The sequence below is a fragment of the Lathyrus oleraceus genome, chromosome 5 (assembly GCF_024323335.1).
Source record: "Lathyrus oleraceus cultivar Zhongwan6 chromosome 5, CAAS_Psat_ZW6_1.0, whole genome shotgun sequence".
Classification (NCBI taxonomy): Eukaryota; Viridiplantae; Streptophyta; class Magnoliopsida; order Fabales; family Fabaceae; genus Lathyrus; species Lathyrus oleraceus.
In genome coordinates this window covers 175,113,612-175,137,510 of record NC_066583.1, presented here as the reverse complement: position 1 = coordinate 175,137,510, position 23,899 = coordinate 175,113,612, and the positions used below count along the sequence as shown (strand labels likewise).

General features: G+C 34.1%; 3 protein-coding genes and 1 long non-coding RNA gene across 4 annotated transcripts; 1 reads left to right on the top strand and 3 right to left on the bottom strand.

Annotated features, from left to right (window-relative positions):
* Nucleotides 1-520: 520 nt before the first annotated feature.
* On the bottom strand, nt 521-1,531 carry LOC127079541 (uncharacterized). The gene is made up of 3 exons (XM_051019928.1): nt 1,359-1,531; nt 1,165-1,247; nt 521-1,065 (listed from the first exon to the last, which is right to left on the bottom strand). The coding sequence occupies exons 1-3, from the start codon at nt 1,529-1,531 to the stop codon at nt 521-523; spliced, it is 801 nt and encodes a 266-aa protein (XP_050875885.1).
* Nucleotides 1,532-1,603: 72 nt separating this feature from the next.
* LOC127079540 (uncharacterized) lies at nt 1,604-2,425 on the bottom strand. Its single transcript, XM_051019926.1, has one exon. The coding sequence runs from the start codon at nt 2,423-2,425 to the stop codon at nt 1,604-1,606; it is 822 nt and encodes a 273-aa protein (XP_050875883.1).
* A 4,347-nt stretch (nt 2,426-6,772) lies between these two features.
* On the bottom strand, nt 6,773-7,369 carry LOC127079539 (uncharacterized). The gene has a single exon (XM_051019925.1). It carries the CDS (start codon nt 7,367-7,369, stop codon nt 6,773-6,775), a length of 597 nt encoding a protein of 198 aa, XP_050875882.1.
* An 11,179-nt stretch (nt 7,370-18,548) lies between these two features.
* On the top strand, nt 18,549-19,269 carry LOC127081433 (uncharacterized). Its single transcript, XR_007788094.1, has 2 exons — nt 18,549-18,828; nt 18,920-19,269. It is a non-coding gene; the product is annotated as an uncharacterized LOC127081433 (long non-coding RNA).
* The last annotated feature ends 4,630 nt before the right edge of the window (nt 19,270-23,899 follow it).

The window sequence follows — 23,899 nt, the reverse complement described above, 5'->3', positions numbered from 1 at the left end:
CAGACCCTTTCGTTCTTGTCCAACTCTAGACAAATCCTATTTATCTTGGTTGACGAAAGTTGAGAAAAAGAAAGCTTCATTTTGGAAAGAATTAGGCATTTTCGACCTGATCCAGATGTCGAAGCTGGGGTTTAGCTACTGCCAACCTTTACTATTATCCAGCCTGTATTTCTGGGACAATACATATAACATTTTTCATCTCCCTTGTGGAATGATGACTCCTACACTCTTCGACGTAGCTGCCATTTCTGGACTTCCTCCGACAGGAGAAACCTTCGACCCCTATCAAGACTGCGAAAACTTAATTGACTTTAACGTCAAGAATGCTTCGTTCAATACAAGATTGGCTTGGCAAAGATAAAGTATGATCGGATGAGGGCCACTATTCCTTTTTTATTTCCACTTGTATTTGTTCTATTCGACTCTTGTTCATTTATAATTTGATTAAGACGAAAGCCATTTTGGCAAAATTAGGAGTTTAAATATCTTCACCATTTTGGCCATGATAGTACTTTGCTTACTACGTTGTTATGATTTTAACTTCATGCACAAATGGTTTATACTTCTTTAAGTATTTCCCATTTACTTTTAGGATTCTTCGATCCTCTGTTAGTTCTTCTATTTCGTATGCATTATTTGAAAATGCTTTTAAAATTCGAAAAGGTCCTTCCCAATGTGGATACCATTTTCCTAATGTTTTATTCTTTCGATCCATAAGTAATATAACTTTCCAAACTAAATCATTCATAGTGAAAGTTTTACCTTTGACCCTCTTATTGTATGCCCTTGCTACCCTCTCCTTCTGTCTTCTTAATACTTCTAACGCATGCAACCTTTCTTCGTCCAAATCAACCAGCTCATTCATCATCATTTCCCAGTATAAGTCAGATTGAATTTCTCCTTGTCTTTGGATTCTTACTGATTGCAAGTAGATTTCGACAGGTAATACTGCATCATGTCCAAATGTAAGCTGGAAAGGTGTAGTGTTAGTAGCTTCTTTAGGGGAGGTTCGACAAGCCCAAAGTGCTTGATCTAAAGTTTTGTGCCAATTTTTTGGCTTCTTCCCTACATGCTTTTTGATTAAACCAATTATTACTTTATTGGCTGCTTCGACTTGCCCATTGGCTTGAGCGTAATAGGGTGTGGATGTTAATAATTTGAAACCCATTTCCTTTACAAACACTTGCATCTTTCGACCAGTAAAAACTGATCCTTGATCTGTTGTTATACTTTCTGGGATTCCAAATCTATATAATATTTTCCTTTGAATGAATTCAATGACAGTTTCTTGATCCACATTTACTAAAGGTACTGCTTCGACCTATTTAGTGAAATAGTCAATTCCTACAAGTATGTACCTTTGACCTTTGGATGAATTGGGTCGAATTTCCCCAATTAGATCTAATGCCCAACCTCTGAAAGGCCAAGGCTTGATAATTGCATGAAGCTCACTTGCAGGAGCATGTTGAATTCCTGCATGTATTTGACATTCTTGGCAACCCTTAGCAAACTCTATACAATCTTTTAACATGGTGGGCCAATACATTCCATATCTGAAAAGCAACCATTTCAACTTATGGCCTGCCTGGTGTGCTCCACAAGCTCAACTATGTACACTAGATAATGCCAAGTATGCTTCGTTTTCTCCTAAACATTTCAACAGGATCCCTTCAGGGGTTTTCTTGAATAATTCATTCCCCATCAAAACATAAGATAAAGCCCTGTACTTGGTTTTTCTTTTTGTATCTATTGAAGGGTCCTTGAGATAATTAATAATTGGATTCCTCCAATCTGTATCCATTAAGGTATCAATGGCCAGTACTTCAAACTCTTCTTTGTTAGCATATCCTAACTGAGTGCTTTCCAAATCTGTCGGAGACAATCTGGCAGGCATTGCTTTTCCTCTTACTTCGACAAGTTCCTCTAGCTTCTCTTTTGAAATTCTATACCCTGAATCTATTTGTGCTAAGTCATTAGGTTCTTGGTTTTTTATTCTAGGGACATGTTTTATGTCTATATATTCAAAAAAATTGAGCAACCTATTTGCAATGACGAAGTACATAATCAAATTTTCTTTTATACATTTGTACTCCTTCGTTAGTTTCTTGATTACTAATTCTGAGTCTCCTTTAATTTCGACCCTAGTTGCCCTCAATTCCATCAAAGCCTCAAGTCCGGCAATAAGGGCTTCATATTCTGCTTCGTTGTTAGAAAAAAGGGGACCTTCAATTCTATATTTGAGTTTTGTTGGAATTCCATCAGGAGAAATTATCATGATCCCAACTCCACTTCCATCCTTATGAGTGGAACCGTCGAAGAATAATCTCCAAGGTTTCAACTCAACTTGAAGTTGAGGACTTTCGACCACTGCATGGTCTACAATAAAGTCTGATACTATATGTCCCTTCATTGCCCTTAAAGGCATAAAGGCTAAAGATTATTCAGTGAGCGCTAATGCCCATTTGCCAATTCGACTGTGCATTATTGGCTTTGATAACATATACTTAATGACATCAAAATGTGAAGAGACGTATAAATCAATAGGTTTTATATAACACTTGAGTTTAGTACAAGAGAAATGCAAACAAAGACACAACTTTTCTATTGAAGTGTATCTAGTTTCTGCATCATTTAAAACCCTACTAAGATAATAAATGGCTCTTTCGACGCCATCTTCATTCTCTTGTGCCAACATGCTACCTATAGTAGTGTCGGAAGCTGATATATACAGTCTCATAGGCTTCTTTCCACATGGTGGTGCCAAGATAGGAGGATTCGTCAAATAATGTTTGATCTTGTCGAATACCTTTTGATGTTCATCATTCCATTCGAACTTCCCTTGTTTCAGGCGTAGGAGGGGAGAGAAGGCTTGAGTTCGACCACTTAAGTTTGAGATGAATCTTTCTCAGGAAGTTTATCTTTCCTAATAATGATTGCAATTCTTTCTTAGTTGATGGTGCTTTGGTCTCCATAATAGCCTTCGTCTTATTCTGATTGATTTCTATCCCCTTTTTATGGACCACAAAGCCCAGAAAATCTACAGCCTGCACAAAGAATGCACATTTAAGAGGATTCATCTTTAAGCTATGTTTTCTCATTCTTTCGAATGATTGGCTGAGATGGGTTAGATGATCTTCATCTGATATAAATTTTATCACAATATCATCTATGTAAACTTGCATAAATGTCTCTATATAATCATGGAATATGGAATTCATTGCTCGTTGGTATGTTGCCCCAACGTTTTTTTAGACCAAAGGGCATAATTATCCACTCATAAGTGCCTATTGCCCCTGGACATCGAAAGGCTATTTTGAAAACATCCTCTTTTGCAATGAAAATCTGGTTATAGCCAGAATTTTCATCAAGCATGCTAAGATATTCATAGCTTGCAGCTGAGTCAACCAGCATTTCTGCCACAGGCATTGGATACTCATCTTTAGGAGTTGCTGCATTTAGATCACGAAAATCTATACACACTCTTAAAGAGCCATTTTTCTTGATAACAGGAACTATGTTTGCAATCCATTCGACATACCTTGTGGTCCTAATGAAGTTGCAACGAAGAAGTCTTTCGACCTCTTTTTTGGTCTTTGAAAGGATCTCTGGGGCGAATCTCCTTGGAGTCTGCTTGATGGGCTTCTTGCCATCCTTGATAGGCAGCTTCAGTTCGACCAGGTCCCTCTTCAAACTAGGCATCTCGTCGTAGTCCCAAGCAAAGTAATCCTTGTTTTCTCTTAGCAGTTCAATTACTCTTACTTTCAACTTGGGGTCCAGTTTAGTGCTGATGTAGGTGATTCTTTTTGTACTCCCATCTCCAAGATCAATTTCTTCAAGAGGATCTTGCGCTAACATCTTCGCACTCGACGTCACTGGATCTTTCTCGAATGCCAGAGGCTCTTCATCATAGATGGCATCTAACCTCTGTTCTGTTAGTTTCACAAGTACCTGTTCGTCAGGGGGTTTTGGTTTAAAGTACTCCCCAGGTCCTGTATTATAGATTTCACCACATGTGGCTTCGTCAGCCATGTTAGTTATCTCGGCTTTGAGAGCCGCTTTTCTTTTGTTCTCAGCTATGTAGGTCGAAATCTTTTCGAAAAAGGAAGACTCAGGCATAATACAGGTCTTCATCCCAGCCTGTTGGCCGTATTTCAGATGATTCCCCTTCTTCTGGGTCCCGCATAATTTCCTTATCCCACTGAAAGCCATTGGGATGTAGAGTCAAGAAATACAAAGCATTTTTATTTGTGGCGTAGCCTTCTTCAGCTGGGTGGCATGGTCCTATATGAGCCAAGTTCCTGTGGAAGTTCTTCTTGTCTACATGGTTCACTTCTGCCATGAAGTAACTTTGGTCAGCTTCAACATTTTCTACTACACCATCTTCTCTCCAGATGGATATCCTCTGATGCATGGTCGAAGGAACTGCCCCTATTCCATGTATCCATTTCCTTCCTAGTAGTAAGTTGTAATTCGCCTTCGCAGGTATCACCATGAACATTGTTGGTCTTGTGATTGATCCAACAGTCAGATCTACTTGTATGACACCCAGAGTATGTCATATCTTACCCTCATAGTTTGACAATACCATATTGTGAGGTTTGACATCAGTTTCGAACATACCTATCTTTTTCAACATGAATTGAGGCATCAGATTGACTGCTGCTCCTCCGTCCACCAGAACTTTATTCACCCCCACATGTCCAACTTTGGCTCTAATGTATAGGGGCTTGAGATGGTTTTGCATCCCTTGGTGAGGCCTTTCAAAAAGAGCGTTCTGCTCTTCGACAGTGTCGTTGTTGAGAACATAGTAACACACAGGTTTATGCTTCGCCATCTCCACAACATCTGCTTCCTTATTATCTTCAACCTCCGTCTCCTGATTATATTCGTATGGCAGAACTGAGACCACATTGCAATTCATATTAACAGATGACACTCTGTCGGACTCAAAGTCGTCAGTGAGCATTTCTTCCTCTCTTACTTGTTCCTCCTGAACTTTCTGATTTTTATTTTCATCTGGAAACAACTTCCTTCCTACAGGTGGTTTGGTCGAATTTGTGACATTTGGGGGAACCTTGACGTTGTTGGATTCTCCAATCTCCCTTGAAGTCATCTCTCTTTCAGCCTTCCTCAACCTCTGATGTCTTCTCCACTGGGATATTGACATGGGATTCTTTCCTTTATAGTTCTCCAGTCTGATAGCCTCTCTCTTAGACGCCTGGAACTGTTTTCTATAAGCCCAAGAGGTTCTTCCTCCATCCTTAAAACTTCTCCACTTTCCCTTCTTCGACCCTGCTTGAGTCAATTTGTCCTCAGGGACTTCTGCTGGAAGTTTAAACATAACTCTTTTCGCCCTTGGGTGAGAGCTGTCTGGCCTCCTAGGAACTCCCCTCTTGTCGAAGATGTACATATTCGGGTTACCTCCATGTCCGTCCCAACCTTGGTTAGATGGGATTCTCTCGAATGCTTCGGCTAATTCTCTGTTGTACACTGCCCCACATCTGGGACACATCAAGCATTCTGTTTCGTACTTGTAGCAACGCACAATAAAACCAAGAAGGCTTTATCCAGGCTTGGGATACACCTTCTGTAGTTGGCTTTCCTTCCTCCAGTTTCTCTCAGTCTTTGTTCGTTTCCATCTTTCATAGTCCTCAGCCACCCTTCGACATATCCTGATACTACACCTTGGGCACAACAACATGTCAGAATTTCTTTTGTGACATCTCCAAAGGTATTCACGTAGGCTTTCATTGGCTTTGGGATAGCCAAACTGCATCCCCTCTTGCTTCATCTTCAGACATCTCTCCACTTCCTCTATTTCTAGGGGGGGTTGGTTCAGATCCACCATGTTGACACCTAGATTGGCGCCATCAGTGATTGAAATTTCCTCAAATTTCTTCCTTAGGCCTTCAGTAGCCTCAGTTGCTTTCCCATTAAGACCTTCAGTGGCCACCGTTTCGACATTAGCAACCTGTTCACCTTTGACAAAGATTCCAAAGGGAACATCGTTATTTAGGCCATCAGTAGCCCACTTTCCATCTAGCGCATAGCCTTCAGTTCCTGTCTCCTTCACAGCCTCCACTTCCCCTATGTCAATCATCTTGATTTCGACAGGTTCAGCATAATTTGTGTCAGCAATGTTGAGGGGATCAACGTCAACCTTCATCTGGTTTTTTCCCTTGTCAGCGAACTTGAGGCGGTCATCCTTAATTGCATTCTGAATAAGATCCCTGAAAAGAAAGCACTGTGAGGTTTTATGGCCTAAAAAATTGTGATATTTACAGAAGCCTATTTTCTTCCGTTGTTCTAATGGAGGAATTTTGGTATTAGGAGGCACTATCATTTGGCCATCTTTTACTAATAAATCGAAGATTTCGTCACATTTGGTAACATCAAATGTGTAAGTCTTTTTAGGAAATCTATCATTCTTTTTAGTTTCGATAGGGTTCCTACCATTCGAAGGTGTAAGTAATTTACAGGCATAAGGTGGTGCTTCTTTTAATTCAGCCAAATCTACTTCGAATCCCTCAAGACCATAAGGGTCATTAGAGATTTCAGACTCCCCATCTTCGAATTCGACATAAGCAACCCTTTCTTTCTTATAATTCTTATTCGCTCTGGCCTTTTCAGCTTCTAAGCGTTCGACCTGTCGAACCCTGTCTGCTAATTGGACCATATCTCTTAGATACTGGGTATCTAACTTTTTCCTGATGGAATAGTCTAAACCTCCAGCGGCCATTTCGACCAACTCATGTTCAGGTACTATTGTAAATCATCTAGATTTCAACAAACATAACCTATTCAGATAATCATCTATAGGTTCAGTGAATTTTCTTTTGATACTGGCTAATTCCTTAAGACTTATCTTAGTTTGGCCCATGTAGAATTGTTCATGAAACAATCTTTCCAAGTGAGGCCAAGTGTCTATGGAATTTGGTGGCAAAGTTGTAAACCACGTGAAGGCATTCTTCGTTAAAGAACTGGGGAAATATTTCATTCTTAGGTTCTCACTGTTCGCCAAATCCCCTGCCTCAGTCATGTATCTGGCTATGTGTTCTATAGTGGATTCACTAGTGTCCCCTGAGAATTTGGTGAACTTAGGGATTTTACAACCCCTTGGTAATTCAGTTTGTAGGACGTATTCTGATAAAGGAGAGGAATAATTTGGTCGTCGAAATCCTGTATTCAGACCATTTTGGGCCATGATTCTTTCTATCATAGTAGTTAAGTCATTTTCCATCATGTTTTCCCGCCTAACCCTATGAATTACTTCGTCTGCATCCTGGTCTCTATTAACCATTATTACTCTCCTGGGTTGTTCTTCAGGGACTTCCCGTCGAACTGGCTGCTGTTCTAATCTTGCCCCCATGACCCTTTCGTCAGGCGCTTGTCCTGGTGGTCGAACCTGATTTATAGTTGGTTCTTCTTCCTAGATTATAACCTGGTTTGGTCTGCGTCAAACAGAGGACTGTGGGGTGCCTAGGAAATCTGCTATGCGTCCCATCTGCGCTGACAGTTGTTGGTATGTTTGGGCATTGTCATTGTTAGTCCTATTCACATTCTGTATTAGGGGAGAAAAAATGGTATTCATTTCTCTGGCCAAAACTCCTACCATATCATGGTTACTGGCATCCATTTGTTGTCTAAAGGCTGCCTGGTTATTCGTTGTAAGGGTAGGTAATAGGGTGGAGACTCCTTGTGTTTGGGTATTTCGACCTACATGGTTCATGCCAGAACCAGAATTTTGAATTGGCGAAATAACCGAATTATGGGGTTGAGTATATATGGAAGTATTATTTTGAAGTCTTGCCATGGCAGTAGATGGCATTCCATATGGGTATTCTCTCAAAGGCCTAAAATTCTCAAATCCTGGTGGCCTAGGGGTTGAAATTGCAGAAGTGTCTGCTACGCTTGACATAATAGGCATTGTTGTCGAATTATGCAAGGCCATGGATCCAGATGTTGGTATGGCCTGTGCACTAGGAATCTCACGGATGCGTCAATCGAATTTGCTCCGATTGTGCCTGTTCCCTGGGGAGGAAATTGTTCCCCTTGACTGGTTGTATTAACCATCTTTTTTGTGTTTTTTCTTTTGGTTATAGGTTGAGAATTGTTGGATATCTTACCACTTCTAAGGTTCACACAACACTATGATTTTTTAAACCAAAAGAATAACAACGATTTTGTATTGTAAAAGTAAAGCAAACTATTATAATTAACAATTCTTTTGACACTATCCCACCGGGTGTGCCAATTTGTTTACCAGCAATTTCTGACAAACAACCGTTAGTCCTCCAATATTATAAATTTTGGTAACTTACAGGATCAACTAGATTGATCCTAGGACATGTGTCTCAAGAACTATTGTTATGGTGGTTTGACTCATGATTAAGTTTGCTTCTGGTTTATGAATAGTGAAAGGTGTTTCGACAATAATTCTAAACGAAATTCATGACTTTGTAGGCAAAGAGTAAATGGCAGTAACTTTGTAAAAAAGGTTTTTTAAGATAACAAACGTACTTGGCAAAGGTGAAGATAAATAACTTAAAGTAAACATTTTAAGTTTTGAGAAAGTGCTGGAAATGAAAGTTTGGCGAAACGTAAATGCAAAGGTAAAAGTGATGATGAAATACTAAAAATAAGGGCAATTCGACAAAAGAAAAGACAGTAAATGGTTTTAGTTTAAATAACTTGCATAAAATAAATAACATGAAACGAAATCATGGTGTTCTTCATACATACATTTTCAGTAAAGAATCTTTTCTCTCGCTCTGGTACTTTGAGTATTTTAGTGAATTTTTGTATATCTGTTTGAACACACTAAATCTAGAAATTAAGACTCTTATTTATAACAATTCGACCCTAACGGTCTCTACACAGATGACTGCCACGTTTGACATTTTCAAGCGTTGCGTGTCTCAGATGCTTCCACGCGTTGGCCTGACGAACCTGTTTCATTTGAATTTCAAATCTTTCCCGCTTGAAGCCTCGAATCTGTCAAACGCCTACGTCGAAGAGAACTTGTGGAGACCCAAAAAATCTTCCTAAGTCTCAGGCTTCGACAAGAAAGGTCCTTTCTCCCAAGAAAAGGATTTAATAAATAGCTTCGACACAGCCATTTTATTTGTTCTCCAAAATATAACACTTTCAAAGAACTTCACCTAATTGTCGAAATCTCCAGCTAACACAATGAGAGACACATTAGAGAATTCACCACAACTATCAATAATCTCCAAACTGCTTAAAGACAGATCATACCAAACTATATCATCATTAGTGAGAGACATAAGTCTTTGAGACCACCTTAGACATTGTTTGTTATCCATAAAAGAAGGTGTATGAGGCAAGTGCGAAATAAACCACTTGTATAGAAGAGAAATGCAACAGACAATCGTTCCACCACCCTTAGAATTCCTTAGATGCAAAGAGAAATACATATCACCCAACAAAGTAGGCACGGGATTCCCAATCAAGAAAAGTCTAATGGCGTTAACATCAACAAAACCGTCAATGTTAGGGAACAAAGCTAATCCATAGATGAGCAACACAAAGATAGCTTTGAAAGCGTCCACACTACCAGCTTGAGCAAAAGTAGTAGCTTCCTTGATCAGGAAAACAGATGGCAACCTAAATAATCCTCCTTTCTTCACCCAATGATCCTCTATCTCATACTTCTTCAAGTGAAGAGCTTCAACAATAATACTAGATCGGGGAATCTCCTCCAATCCACTAAAAGACACTTTACTAGAAACAGGTATCCCCAAAAGATGAGAATACTCCTCCAAGGTAGGCACAAGCTGAAAATCTGGGAAAGTGAAACAATGGTAGAGAGGATCATAGAACTGCACTAGCACACTCAAAAGTCTTTCAACCATATCAGCAGACAAAATGGACAGAAGCTTCCCATGACGTTGTTTGAAGTCAGAGGGATCTAATACAAAAGATGCTAGCTTCCTTAACTCTTTCAAGTCGGAACATCTGAGACTGTACTTCTTAGTGTTCCTTCGTCCACAATCCATGGTCTGAAAATATTTGCAAATGATACCTTAGTTCCTTGAAATTTTCGTGCGATGAATGTTATGATGCACATGAATGCATGAATGCAACAATCACAAATAAGGGATCACACACAAGGCAAACAAAGGTCAAGGGATGAATCAAGTCTTTGTCAAGATCAATCATCCATTTTGGTGGATTATGGTTTACACCTTATCAACACCCAAGTTCCATTGATATTGACAAGACTTGATTGGATCAACCAAGAATCAAGGGTTTGTTGTAAGTCACGAGCATGGAGTTTGGGTAAGAACCATCCCAAAAGAGTGAACTAAGGATAAAAATCTGTAGATCATGTTCTAAAAAGTTCCCAGAGTCTTAATTCCATCTATCGGATATTACAGGTTAAGATGACTGACTCATCGACCCATAATATATGAGTGTAGTATCGCGTAACAACTGTTATCAAGTCCACACTTGAACAGTTTCCGCACTACGTCCTAAATAGGAAAAGATGGGTTAAATGTTCTAAGGTCCTCAGCTTCTCATACCCAATTAGAAATAGTAATGCCTAACCATAAATACTTGTGTGACATTTCCAAATCCAAAGAAGTTTCCACTGAGCAGATGGATCTCAAGCCAACTTGTTAAGGACTACTCCACACAAGTCGAACATGACTATACCATCCTCTTATCTTAATTGCACTCATGTTCGGGTTAGAACTTATCTCACCACTCAGAGATCACCAAGCATGACAAGCAGATTATATCACATATACATATATATAAACATCACATATATACAAATATATACACCCAAAAAGTAGGCTAAACCCACTGGAGACTTCTCCCCAGCAGAGTCGCCACTTAATTTCTGTAGCAGGAAATTCATGATCATCAAGCTATTGACAAGCTAGAGATCAAATAACAAGAGTCACCACCGAGCTTTTATTGTTTCCAAGGGAAAAGGGAAAAAGTATGAACAAAACCCAAAAAGTAAGAAGTTTTCAAATCAAAACTAATAGAAAGTTAGAGATCACGGGTAAGGGGGTTGGTTACACAGAGGGAAGGTGTTACCACCCAAAGTGTCCTAAGTACTCCTAGGGAGCCCTTTTTGTGTGCATATGAAGTTGGTATAAAGTGATATTTACAAACAAATAGAATGAGAGGATGAGAAAAGAATTCACTAATTATATTTTTGTGTTTGACAAGACCTTCGATCTTGTGCCTACGTACCAACATAAAAATGAGGGATCAAAACCTCGTAGTTCGTGATACAAATTTCAAAATGGATGCATTGTTTTTAACAAAAATTAAGTTTGAAAGGCACAAAGGCCTAAAAATGGTTTGAATGTGTTAGTTCTTTTTGTGGCTTTTTGAAAGTTTAAGTCAAGTATAGTTAAGTTTATTTACAAGTTTGATTTAAGAAAAGAAGTTTGAAAATGCAATGGCATAAGGCCAAAGTTTCTATCTTTTTGCAAAAGTGGTCAAAGTTTAGAACAAAAGTAGTTCACACAAAGAAGATTTTGAAAAATGGAGGGAGAGATTTTGAAATTAAAGAAACGGGGAGAAGATGAAGAGACTATCCTATGTACAAAATTAAAAGTTTAGAGTTGAAAAGATCTGACCAAGTGGGTAGCAATCCAATAGACAAGAATGTCAATAGAAACCCAGAATTCCCTTGGACTTTTTAGAATCAAGCAACACACAAATGCACAATTATATTATCTTGAAGAGCAAGGCATCAAATAAAGATGGCCACATCCAAACTTAACCATTCCATGATCTTCTCCAAAATAACCCATGCAACAGATGAATTCCACAAGTCACAGGTTCAAAATAACAGCTTCACAATGATCATGTTGCAGATGAACTTAGAGATGTCTTCAAAGATATATCAGATGAAGTTGAAATTGCAAGCACTTGATTTCTCAGAAAGTTGGCATTGGCCAAGTCCTTTAGCATAGGAAGGTTGCCTAGATTCTAAGTCCATTTGTCCAAAATCAAGCCAACAGTCCACTCAAAAGTTTTTCAGGGTTTTTGTTATTATTATGTACATTAATGGTCAAAGACCATACAAACAAGCAAAGTATACACAAGCAAAATATAGCACACAATATGGTCCAAATGGACAAAGTGAAAATTGCATTAACATAAACAATTAGAATGATATGAACAATGGCAAATGAATTAGAGTGCTAAAAGTAAATTGCATTAAAGTAAAGGCTTAAAATTAAAAGTTAGTAGTTAATTGGTTAGAAGTTAGTATTGTTTTGCTTTTGCTTTTCATTTCAAGACATTCTTTGGAGAACACTCAACCCACTTATCACAAGCATGAATCCTTGAACCAAAACATCTTCCAATGGAAGGAAAGAAGGCCAAGTTTCCACATAATACCATGAAAGAGGGGAGACTTACAATCTCACTAACTAGAATGCTTATGCCTTTTATGTCACAAATTTAGCGCTATGTTAAGCAATCGTAATTGGACTTATGTAAAAGTCACAACTATTTGAGGACGGGCAATAGAATTTTGGTGTTAATGCATGTTAGAGACATAGTATAATGGACTATGCTCATGAAACATACCACACACAAAAAGAATATGCAAAAGGTGCGGCCTAATCTCATCCATACTCATGTCAATTTTTCAATCAACTAGCCTTAGGATTATGAGATATCATAGGCCAAATGGAATGAATGAATGAAGAAAGGGAATAAGATGAAGTGGGAGGGGAATGGATGAAAACACAAATTGGTCAAAGGAGGACTTTTACCAAATTAATATCATCCATTCATTTTGGGAGATGGAATGTACATTCCATCAATCCCCTAAATCCAATGATATTAATTTGAAAAAGTCAAATCAACCTTGACCAAGGCCCAACAACAAGAGTCAAACATAAACAAGCCATCACAATTGGTCAACAAATTTATTTGGCATTTATTCAAATTAAAAATACTAAAATAGTGGATTTAAATTAAATATGGTTTGTCCAATTCCTAAAATCTCATCAAAATACTAAATAAATGGCCATGAGATTTATCATAGGTCAAACAAGGTCAAAGGACCTTGGAGAAAGAATTTCATAATTTTTGGACATTTAAAAATATTTTTAAACAATTAAAAACAAATAAAAAATCAATTAATTCATGAAAAATATTAATAATTATCCAAAAAATAATTTTAATTCAGAATATGAAAGATAAAAATATTTGAATTTTTTTGGTGAAAGTCCCATATTTTTTGGATCAATATTGAATTTAATATGAATTATTAAAAATAATGCAATTAAAATGAAAATTAAAATATCAGAAAAAACGTGGACCACTTGAATTCCCTCATTAATTGAGGTGGAAGATCAAGTGGCCAGAAACGCGCTATCCACGATGGACATGAGTCAACGTGCCACAACATTCGTATTTAAAAGGGACAATCGTGATTAAAACAAAACAAGAGGATCCTGTGGCTGTGAGACATGCCAGCGCATGGCCGGAGCTATAGCTCCGATCTTCTTCTCCGTAGACCTCACCGGTCTGGTCCACCATCAACCATCACCAAAATTAAAACAAGGACATGATTTCAAAGTAAAAATGGCACTGGTTCGAATCTGGCCTCAATTCACTCTAACTCCAAGTATATTGAGAGATACATGGAGTTGAAATTTAAGGTACATGAACTGAGTTGCTTCGATTTGGCCTCTAAGCAACTCAATCTTCTTGCCTACATTGGTAGGACTTCAGACAACCAAAGAATCAATATAATTGAGCAAGAATTAGAGAGAATCGAAGAGATCAAAATTTCTGGAAAATACCTTCAATGGAGGTCTGGATTCAACTAATATTGCTCTTGCTCGTGCTTGATCTCACTCCAAATTCTTGCAGAAGAAGGATTGAATGCTTAAAAGGCTATGGATTCCTAGAGATTTGAATTTCAAAACAGTGGATATTCAAACTCAAATTCAAGTGAATTTCTCAGGTTTATCCTTTGCAATGTGAGGGTTAGAGTTAGGGGATAAAAGCTGGCGCAATTGTGTATGTAATGCTGAGCATATGAGGCTCTATTTATAGCTGAATCCATTGCTTTTTGCACACTTGAATTCACTTTCCAAATTTGGTCATTGATGATGCATGGGTGCATGGGCGCACATAGGCCCATAAAATCATTGCCATAAGTCCACAAATGAGTGTCAGATGATCTGAATTCAGCTTGGATTGTAAGGCAAGTTTACATTTTGATTTGATGTTTGATCCTTGCCAAGTGATGACACCATGTTCATGCCATGCGCAGCCTATGAATTCCTTGTCCAAAATGAATGAATTTTAGCTCTTTAGAAAGGTGAGATCAAGAGGAATAAATTTCATGTTCAACACTTTTCCATTTGGAGTTTGTAACTTAAAGAAATTTGAGGTGGAAGTTTGGAAATTTTTTACATATCAAATTTTTTCTAAGTGTCAAGCCATATGTCTCAATATTCCACCTTGCTTAACTTTTTATGTGAGCTTCAAATGAGAAAAGTGTCTTCATAAAAGTTGTATCTCTCTCAAAGACCTTCAAAATTGTCACCAATTTCATGTCATTTGGATTTGAAATGATATAGTTATGCATTTTTGAAGTTTGGAAAAATCACTTGATCAATGGTATAGGTCAAAAGTGACCTATAATGTAACCTCATATCACATGCTCACAAAAGTTGAATTAGTTCTCACTCCAAACATCAAAGTTGAAGTAGACATATTGAATTTTATTTTTCAACTTGTAAATATTTCATCTCATAAAAATTGAGCAAGTTATGACCTTGGAAAGTTGACTTTCAAATTAGGGTTTAGACAAAATGACCTATAATGTTTCAACATAGAAAATGACTTTCCAAGCAAAACTAGTTATAGGTCTCAACATGAAAGTTGTTTGGAATGTCATTTGAAGTAAGTTTTCTATTGGAATCATTTTCATATGGTGAAAATTGTAGGAGATAGGGTCTAGGGAGACCCAGTTTTGGTTAGATGAATCCATCTGGCCAACCACCATCAACCAACTTACTAACTTCCAATTCTCTTGACTTTCTTGGCTTATGGTAGATCATATATGCATAAGATGATGATTTTTGAAGTTTCCCTTGATAAATTTGATCAATTGGTGAGATAGCTTGTTGGAGAAGTTACTCAAGATACCCAATCAAACTAGGGTTTCCAAGGCAAATCACCCTCAAACTCTTGAAGAAAACTTGATCAATATAACATGTAGAGAACATTGGGACTCATATATGATTCTCATAACCATTCTTGGATCAATTCTTGGTTGTTCTCTTTGTTCATAAGGGTCTCAAACCCTAGATGTGAACTTGATAAATCAATGGAGATCATGCCCTTCCTACAAAAGAGTTAGGCAAATGCAAAGACATATTTTTGGTATTTTGGTTAGTGAGATGATAAAATACAAGTATGATACAATCACAAAGTGCTTGGTGATCTCTCCCAGAACAAACCCAATGAAATAAGGGTAAGGAGGATGCCAAGGTATGATCTCAATGCTAATGCTTATGATGAAATTACATGAGGGATCTTAGGGTAAAAATTGGGGTCTTACAAGTAAGAAAAAGAGAGAAAGAAGCGATCCAAATGAGAATGATATTCATGTTGAAGAAGTCCCACATCGCTTAGTTTTATGAATAAAAAAAGAGTCTGAGGCTATATACATAGGATACAAGTTCTTTGAAGTTCCACATCGCTTAATTTTTATGAAGGAAAAGGGAATCTAAGACTATATATAGGATTCAAATTCTTCATTCCAAGATACACCAGTCAAAAACACTTTAAACTTGTATTTGACTTTCTTTGTTCTCTTATACTCTTGTATTTGAATATTGTGAGATGTAGTTAAATATTTATTTTGGATGGTGTGGGTGTATTGGGGGATGGGTTAGTTAAGGGTATATTATATGTTGTAATAATTTGCTTTTTCCCAACAACTGATATAAAAGTTTTTGGTTCGATCCTAAGATATGAGTTCTTAGTATGCTCTACGGTTGCAGCTTTGTCTGATCTTCCACATCAGAAAAGATTTTTGGTGTTGTGAAAGAGGTGTTGAGCTACATTCACAAATTTCACTGTGCAGTTTGGGTTAGAGAAAATTAATGGAAGAATTTTTTGACTTGTGGAAAGTTCAAGTCAAAGATGTGTTGATACAATCAAGATTACATAAGGTGTAAGATTATGTCGGTGGTTGAATAGCTTCTTGCCAACAAGGAAGTTGCACCATAAGTTTTTAACTTACTTTTTGACATGTAAAATTCTTGGAGTGGTTTAGCTTCAAGTGAAATTTATTCTTCATGATAAAATATATAATTGTCGGTGATGACAATGTGAAGTTCTTGAAGTGGTTTATCTTCAAGTGAAATATATTCTTCATGAGAGAGTATGGTAGTTTTTAAAACTATGATTGTCGGTAAAGACAATGTGAAAATTCTTGGAGTGATGTAACTTCAAATGACTATATTTTTTATGATGAAGTATGATTGTTGTTGAAGATAATGAAAGTTGATGTATTATTTTCAATCAAGGTGGAAATTATTGGGATTGGTTGAAAATATACATGTTGAAGAAATTTCACATCGTTTAGTTTTGTGAATGAAGAGAGAGTCTAAAGTTATATATAAGATACAAGTTCTTTGAAGTCTCACATTACTTAGTTTTTGTGAAGAAAGAGGGAGTCCAAGACTATATATAGGACTCAAGTACTTCATTCTAAGATGCACTTGTCAAAAATACTTTAAGTTAGTATTTGACTTTCTTTGTTTTCTTATATTTTTGTATTAGAGTGTTTTAAGATGCAGTTAAATATTTGTTTTGGAAGATGTAGGTTAGTTGAGGATATATTATGTGTTGTAATAATTTTTTTCATATTGTTATTCTCTAGTTGTATATTGACAATTGTCGTAGTTTTTTCTTCGATTTTATAATTTTCACGTCATATCCTTGTATTGTGATTGTGTTCCTCTTTTTTATCTATGTTTTGTTTTTCTCTAACAAATTTAAGAGGTCTGGTAGAGAAAATCATAATAACCCTTTAAACATAGTACAATCTATCATATTAGTAGAGAATGTAAGTGGGAGGCTGATAGAATAAAAAAAACTACCCAATAAAAAATAAGGCGTGGATCCAATACCATGTTAGACAAAAAAAGCTTAACATATCTTATTAATTTTATCAAACACACTGGCTCGAAAAGAAATAGTTTATCCTAATTCATCACATGTCAATCTACCATTAAAATTATTTTTTATAATAGGTTTGGATGAAATATTTTATAGAAGAGATATAACATTTTGAAGAAATTTAAAATGATTCAAACAAAATTTATTGTTTAACTAAAAAAAAATTGTTAAAATAATGAAAATTTATGAAACATTTTATCCAAGTTAAACTTAATTATTTTTAAAAAGAATATCAAAAAATTAAAGAATTTGAAATTCTTCTTAAACTCAATAAAATATAAATGTCAAATGGATTATTATTATTTTAAATTTTGTAAGTTAGTCTCCATGGTTTACAAAATTTTAAAAGTGACCGCCAAATTTTTTAAATATTTGCAAATTAATCTTTAGTAATTTTTAAATTTTACAAATTAGTTCATCAATTTTTTTATAATTATAAATTAGTCCATATTTTTCAAATTTAAATTTGGTTAAAAAAATTTAAAATTTATAAAAATGATCGCAAAAATTTAACGATGAATAATTTTAATACTCTATACAAATAAAATAACTTGAAAATAAATAAATTTTAATTAAATTATTTGAATTACTTAAAATTTTAATTTTCTTTAAATTTTTCAATTAATTGATCGAAACATTTTCTTAATAAATTTTGAATATTCTATCAAGCTTGAACGTTCGAGTTGGTCATATGTGCAAGTGTAACAAATTCCAAGTTTGCCAAATTCCAAGTTATCTTTATTCCTCGAGTAAAGTCATGCCAAATTTTCTACGAACACAAACAAGTTGGAAATTTGTTTTGTTGTATTATGGTTTTCAATTCAAAAGTTAAATATACAACTCATCCTCGTTTACTTTTATTTAAACTGACATCATTGACACAAAAAAAAAACAAATTGCGCTCATCATACATAGGGCTCAGCTTTAAAAAAAATTGATTTTTTTAAAATTTTAAAAATGGATTTTATAAAAATATTTTTCAAAATATTATAATATTTTTTAAAATTAAAAAATAATAATTTTAACATCTTATAATATAAATATACATTGTTGAAAATTAAAATATAGTTAAAATTATAATTTTTATAAAAAAAATATTTCAAATATATTTTTTATGAAAAACTATTTTAAATAGTTTTAAATTTAAGTAATTTTTAAAATTTTAATATTTAAAAATTATAGCAAAAAGATCAAATATATAAAATAAAATTTTAAAAATCATTTTTCAAAAATATTGAAACAAGCAAACTAATAATTATGGATTTGACTCTTCAATTCAAAACTGAGATATAGAACTCATCCTCGTTTACTTTTATTTAAACTGAGATCATCTTACATTGACAAAAATTAAGAACCAACAAGAACAATATATGTGAGGAAGAATTAGTCAACAAGAAGATTATCATGCTTCAAAGTATCTATGTTTCTCTATAAATACATATTCTTCAAGAGATGATAAATGTGCTTCCCATCCTAAACTTGCAATTTGTATAGTAATTTTTAAAAGAAAAATGGAACTTGTCTACAAATTGAAGTCATTTGTTTCTGTTTTAGCAATACTTTTATTACTCATGTCATCTATGATGGTTATTGATGCTCAATCCAGTTTCAAACATGGTATGCTACTGTTAACTTTTTATCTTATTTTTTTCTTTCTTTTCTTTACTTAATTGACAAAATAATTTTATTTAAATTTCATATGGTGTAGGGCGAAAACTTTTCCAGAATCCTGCGCCTACTTACAAGACCGGAGAATATGGGGGATATGTCTCATATCCTCCGTGACTCTTCTCATATTCTTTTTTTTTCTTAATTTTTTTTCTTTATTTTAATTTTAATACTTCCATTTATTATAAAACTAGTTTATAATAAAGGAAAACTGAAATTAAAAGAGAGAAATAAAAAGATTAAGAAAAGAATGAAGAGAGAAAGACAAGATCCAGACCAGTTAAATATACTACTTATCTATATAGCTTTTGATATATTTACTAAATAAGGAGTTATACATTATTTGTATTTTATGTGATAGTAAAATTATAATAATTTGACATTGTCCAATTTTATTGCAATCATATATATACCAACTTGAAATGAATCTAACTTTATTTTTGCAACTTAACTTTATTTTTATTCGATTTTGTTTAAGAGTGTCTAAAAAAATAACTTTCCAACTAGAACCGTCAATTTAGGGGGCCGAGGCCTAATTTTTAAGGCCCCCAAAATATGGGGGACCCAAAATTCTAAAAATAAATGAGCCCTAAAATATATATAGGCCCCATAAACTAAAGGCCCATAAAATTCAAGTAAAACCTTAAGGCCCCATCATTTTTTAAAGTTGATTTTTTAAAGAAAAAAAAATGACTTTTTTTTTAAAGAAAAAATTATTTTATTATTTTATTTTCATAAAAATCATTTTTTTCAAAAAATATCAACTTTTTTATTTTAGGAAAAAATCGATTTTGTTTCAAATAAAATTAAACTTTTTTAATTAAAAAAATCTATTTAATTTTTTGGAAAAAATCGATTTTTTTTATTTTAGAAAAAACTTTGACTTGTTTTTTCTATTTCCGAAAAAAGTCAGTTTTTTTTATTTTCGAAAAAATTCGGGTTTTTTTTCAAAAACAAATCACCTTTTTTTTTAAAAAAAAATCGACTTTTTTATATATAAAAAAAGTTGAATTTTTTTTTCAAAAAAAAACAAAATTTTCACTTTCAGGAATAATCGACTTTTTTCTCAAAAAAAATCGATTGTTTATTTTCAAAATAAAATTGATATTATTTTTCGAAAAAAATAATTTTTTCTTTTAAAAAAGAATTGACTTTTTTTGCGAAAAAAATTGATTTTTTATTTTTAAAGAAAAACTGCCTTTCTCATTTTAAAAAATTAATCAGTTTTTTTTACGAAAAAAATCTATTTATTTTTTTTCAAAAATATCAATTTAAAAAAAAAAACTAAAAATTTAAAGAGATTAATTACTATACACTGTCAGTGTAAAAAATTTTACAGCGTCGGTTCATCACCATCACCCGTTTGTATTAATTTATAGATTTTTAAAATAAAAGTCAAACTTCTTTTAATATCCAACGTCTATAATTAAGTGATGGTGTAAAACTCTTTTACACTGACATTGTATTTCAATTAATCTCAAATTTAAATACTTTAAAAAAAATCGATTATGTTTATTTTCTAAAAAAATTGATTTTTTTTTATTTAAAAAAATTGATTTTTTTTATTATAAAAAAATAAGGTTTTTTCGAAAAAAAATAGTTTTTAAAAATATTTATTTTAAAAAATAAAATATGTTGTTTCAAATAAATTATATTTTGAGCCCCTCATTTACGCCCTTTAAAAAACAAAAATATGAGGGGCTTAAAAATAAGGGGCCAAAGAGTTATTGATTTAGTAGGGGGCCTAAAAAAATAGGGCCAAATAGGAGCCTAATTGTTAGGGCTTTATCATTTAGGACTTTTTTGACCCCTTTATTTCCAACATTGAATGTCCTCGTCGTTTAGGCTAAGAATGGCTTAAAGTCACCAACAAAAGGGGCTTTAGAGGCACCACCGATAATACCATCTTTATTTTATGGCTTGTTTGAATATGAAAAGAAAATAGAATGAAAGAAAGTAAAAAGAGAACAAATGAATATAAAGTAAGATGATTTTTGAATTATTTGGTAGAAGAGAAAATGAAAGGAAAGAAAGGGATTTTTTTTTATAAATGACATTTAGATATCTATAATTATTTATAAAGAAAATACAAAATTTTGGACTAATTTTATTTTATTTCTTAATTACTCTAAATTTATATTATGAAATAATTAATTTTTCTAAAAACAAGCGCACGTGTCTCTATAACCTCTCATATAAAATGAATACCCTTTAAAAATAATGTGTGTGCGTGTGTGCGTGAGAGAGAATATTATTTACACTAATTACTATTCATTTCATTATCTTTTTAAAAGTTGATGTAAGTTCTAATACGAAAGTCTTATATTTTTGAACTACTACAGAAAAATAACGACAGGAAAAAAGAATGTTATTGATGACATAATATAAATAGTACTTTGTATGTTTCAGTTTTTGGATAAGATTTAGAATGTCTTTGTTTATAATTTTTAAAATGTAATAATATTATTAATGTATTTAGACAACATACATTTATTTTCATCTTAATTTTATTTAATTCTAATAATTGTGTCTCAAAAGAATTATTTTTAATAGGATGTATATCAAAAATATCATAAAAAATATACATTTGTTAACGCAATAAAATATGCTTATGCATTGACACGTATGGACATTAAAAAAGCGGACAAACGAGCATGGGAATGTCCATTTGGACGCTAGTACATATAATATATGTATTGCATGGAATATTTCAAAGGCAACATATAGTTATTAATCAACTAACCATCTAAGATTAGATATTGCCTCCAAACACCCAAAATTAGCCTTTCCTCAATGAAAAAGTTACACTAACTTTTGTCCTAATTAACAAAATAATAAATAACAACACTCACAAACTTCATAAACCGGTGACGTGGCTACATAACATTACTTCAACTTTTTCTATTTCACTCTTTCTCTCCTCTTCCATTTGATCCTTCAAATTTATTTCTATTCACTCTCTCACTTCTATTTCATCGAAATTAGAGAACACAAAACAATGTTCATCCATGGCATTTTTTCGAAAATGAATTTTAGAAGATGATGAACTGTGGCAATAATTTCTATTTTTTCTGACTTTTTTGGAAGTAAGACTTTGTCTTAATAAAGGAAATGCTTTGTCTAAACATTAAAAATTTGTCTAAATTGAATTACGATGAAAACATTTGATTCATATTTGTTTTTTTAGATTTTATTTGGTCTTCAAAAATCTTTAGAAGATGATTTATTTACAACGATGAACTATGTCAAATGAGGAATACAATTTTACTGATTTTGTAGGAAGTAAAACTTTGTTAAAATACGTGATCTGCTTTGTCAAATAGAACATTTTGGAATTTGGTTGTCTCGAATCAAGGTATGTGGAGAAGATTTGTTGTTGGAAAGATCTTGAGGTTGTTGGCTTCAAAGTTCGACCATGTGGTAGTAGTCATAGAAGAGTTGAAAGATTTATCAAAACTGACAAAGGAAGAGCTTCAAGGTACACTTGAATCTCATGAACAAAGAATGGCTGAAAGAGCTGCAGGAAAGTAAAAGAGTGATATGACTTTGCAGACTCAATCAACAAAAGAAAGAAAAGGCAGAGGAAGCTGGAATGGCAACAAAGGCATATGAGGTTACAACAATTCGACTGGTCGAAATCAGCAAGAAGAAAACTGGTCGAATCAGAGAAAACCCTGGAACCAAGGCAACCAAATAGGTGGTGTTGTAGGTAGAGGAAGAGGTGATGGTCAAAAGTCATACAAGAGTCACATTCAATGTTACAATTGTCAAAGGTATGGTCACTATTCTAGTGATTATCCAGAAAAGAAGAAGAATCAAGAAACTTATGCAAACCTGGCTAAACATGAAGAAGAAGAGACGTTTTTGATGGTTACAACAAGAGATGAAGAGAGATTCAAGGACTAGTGGTACTTGGACTCAGGATGCTCATCACACATGTCTGGAAGAAAATATTGGTTTGTCAATATAAAGCCCTCAATGAAGAACATGGTGAAATTTGCAAATGACAACACTCTAGCAACTGAAGGTGTTGGTGATGTTCTGATTATGAGGAAAGATGGCAAGAGGTCAGTAATTTCAAATGTGTTGTACATACCAGGTGTAGCGGTAAATTCATGACCATCAAGCTATGGATAAACTTGACGTCAATAAAATCAGAGTCACCACCGCGCTTTTATTGTTTCCAAAGGAAAAGGGCAAAAGTACGAACAAAACCCAAAGATAAAAAGTTTTCAAATTAAAACTAATAAAATTCCTGAGATTACAGGTAAGGGGGTTAGTTACATAGAGGGAAGGTGTTAGCACCCAAAGTGTCCTAGGTATTCCTAGGGAGCCCTTTTTATGTGTGCATATGTTTTGGTATAAAAGATATTTGAGAAAAATTGGAGTGTAGGGATGAGAAAAGAATTCATTGATTATATGTTTGTGTTTGATAAGACCTTTGGTCTTGTGCCTACGTACCAACATAAAAATGAGGGAACAAAACCTCGTAGTTTGTGGTAAAAATTTCAAAGAAGTGGGTGAGTTAATTTTAACAAAAATTTAAGTAGAGGGCACAATAGGCCAAAGGTTTGGATGGGGTTGTTAATTCTTTTTGTCTTTTGAAATTTAAGTCGACATGGTTAAGTTTATTTACAAGTTTGATTAAGAAAGAGTTTGAAAATTCAATGGCATAAGGCCAAAGTTTCTATTTATTAAAACAAAGTCTAAGTTTGAAATTACAAGCAAAAATATTTTTTGAAAAAGGGGAGAGATTTTGAAATTTAAGAAGTGGGAGGAGATGAAGAGGCTATCATTAACACAAATTTAAAAGTTAAGGGTTGAAAAGATCTGACCAATAGGATGCAATCCAACAGACAAGAATGTCATATAGAAACCCATTTTCCTTTGGACTTTAATCAAGCAATGATCAATAAGCTATGATCCATATCCAGACATCATCAAGGCATCAAATAAAGATGGCCATATCCAAGCAAGCATTCTAATAGCCAGCAGTCTTCATTGTCTTCCCATGTATCAG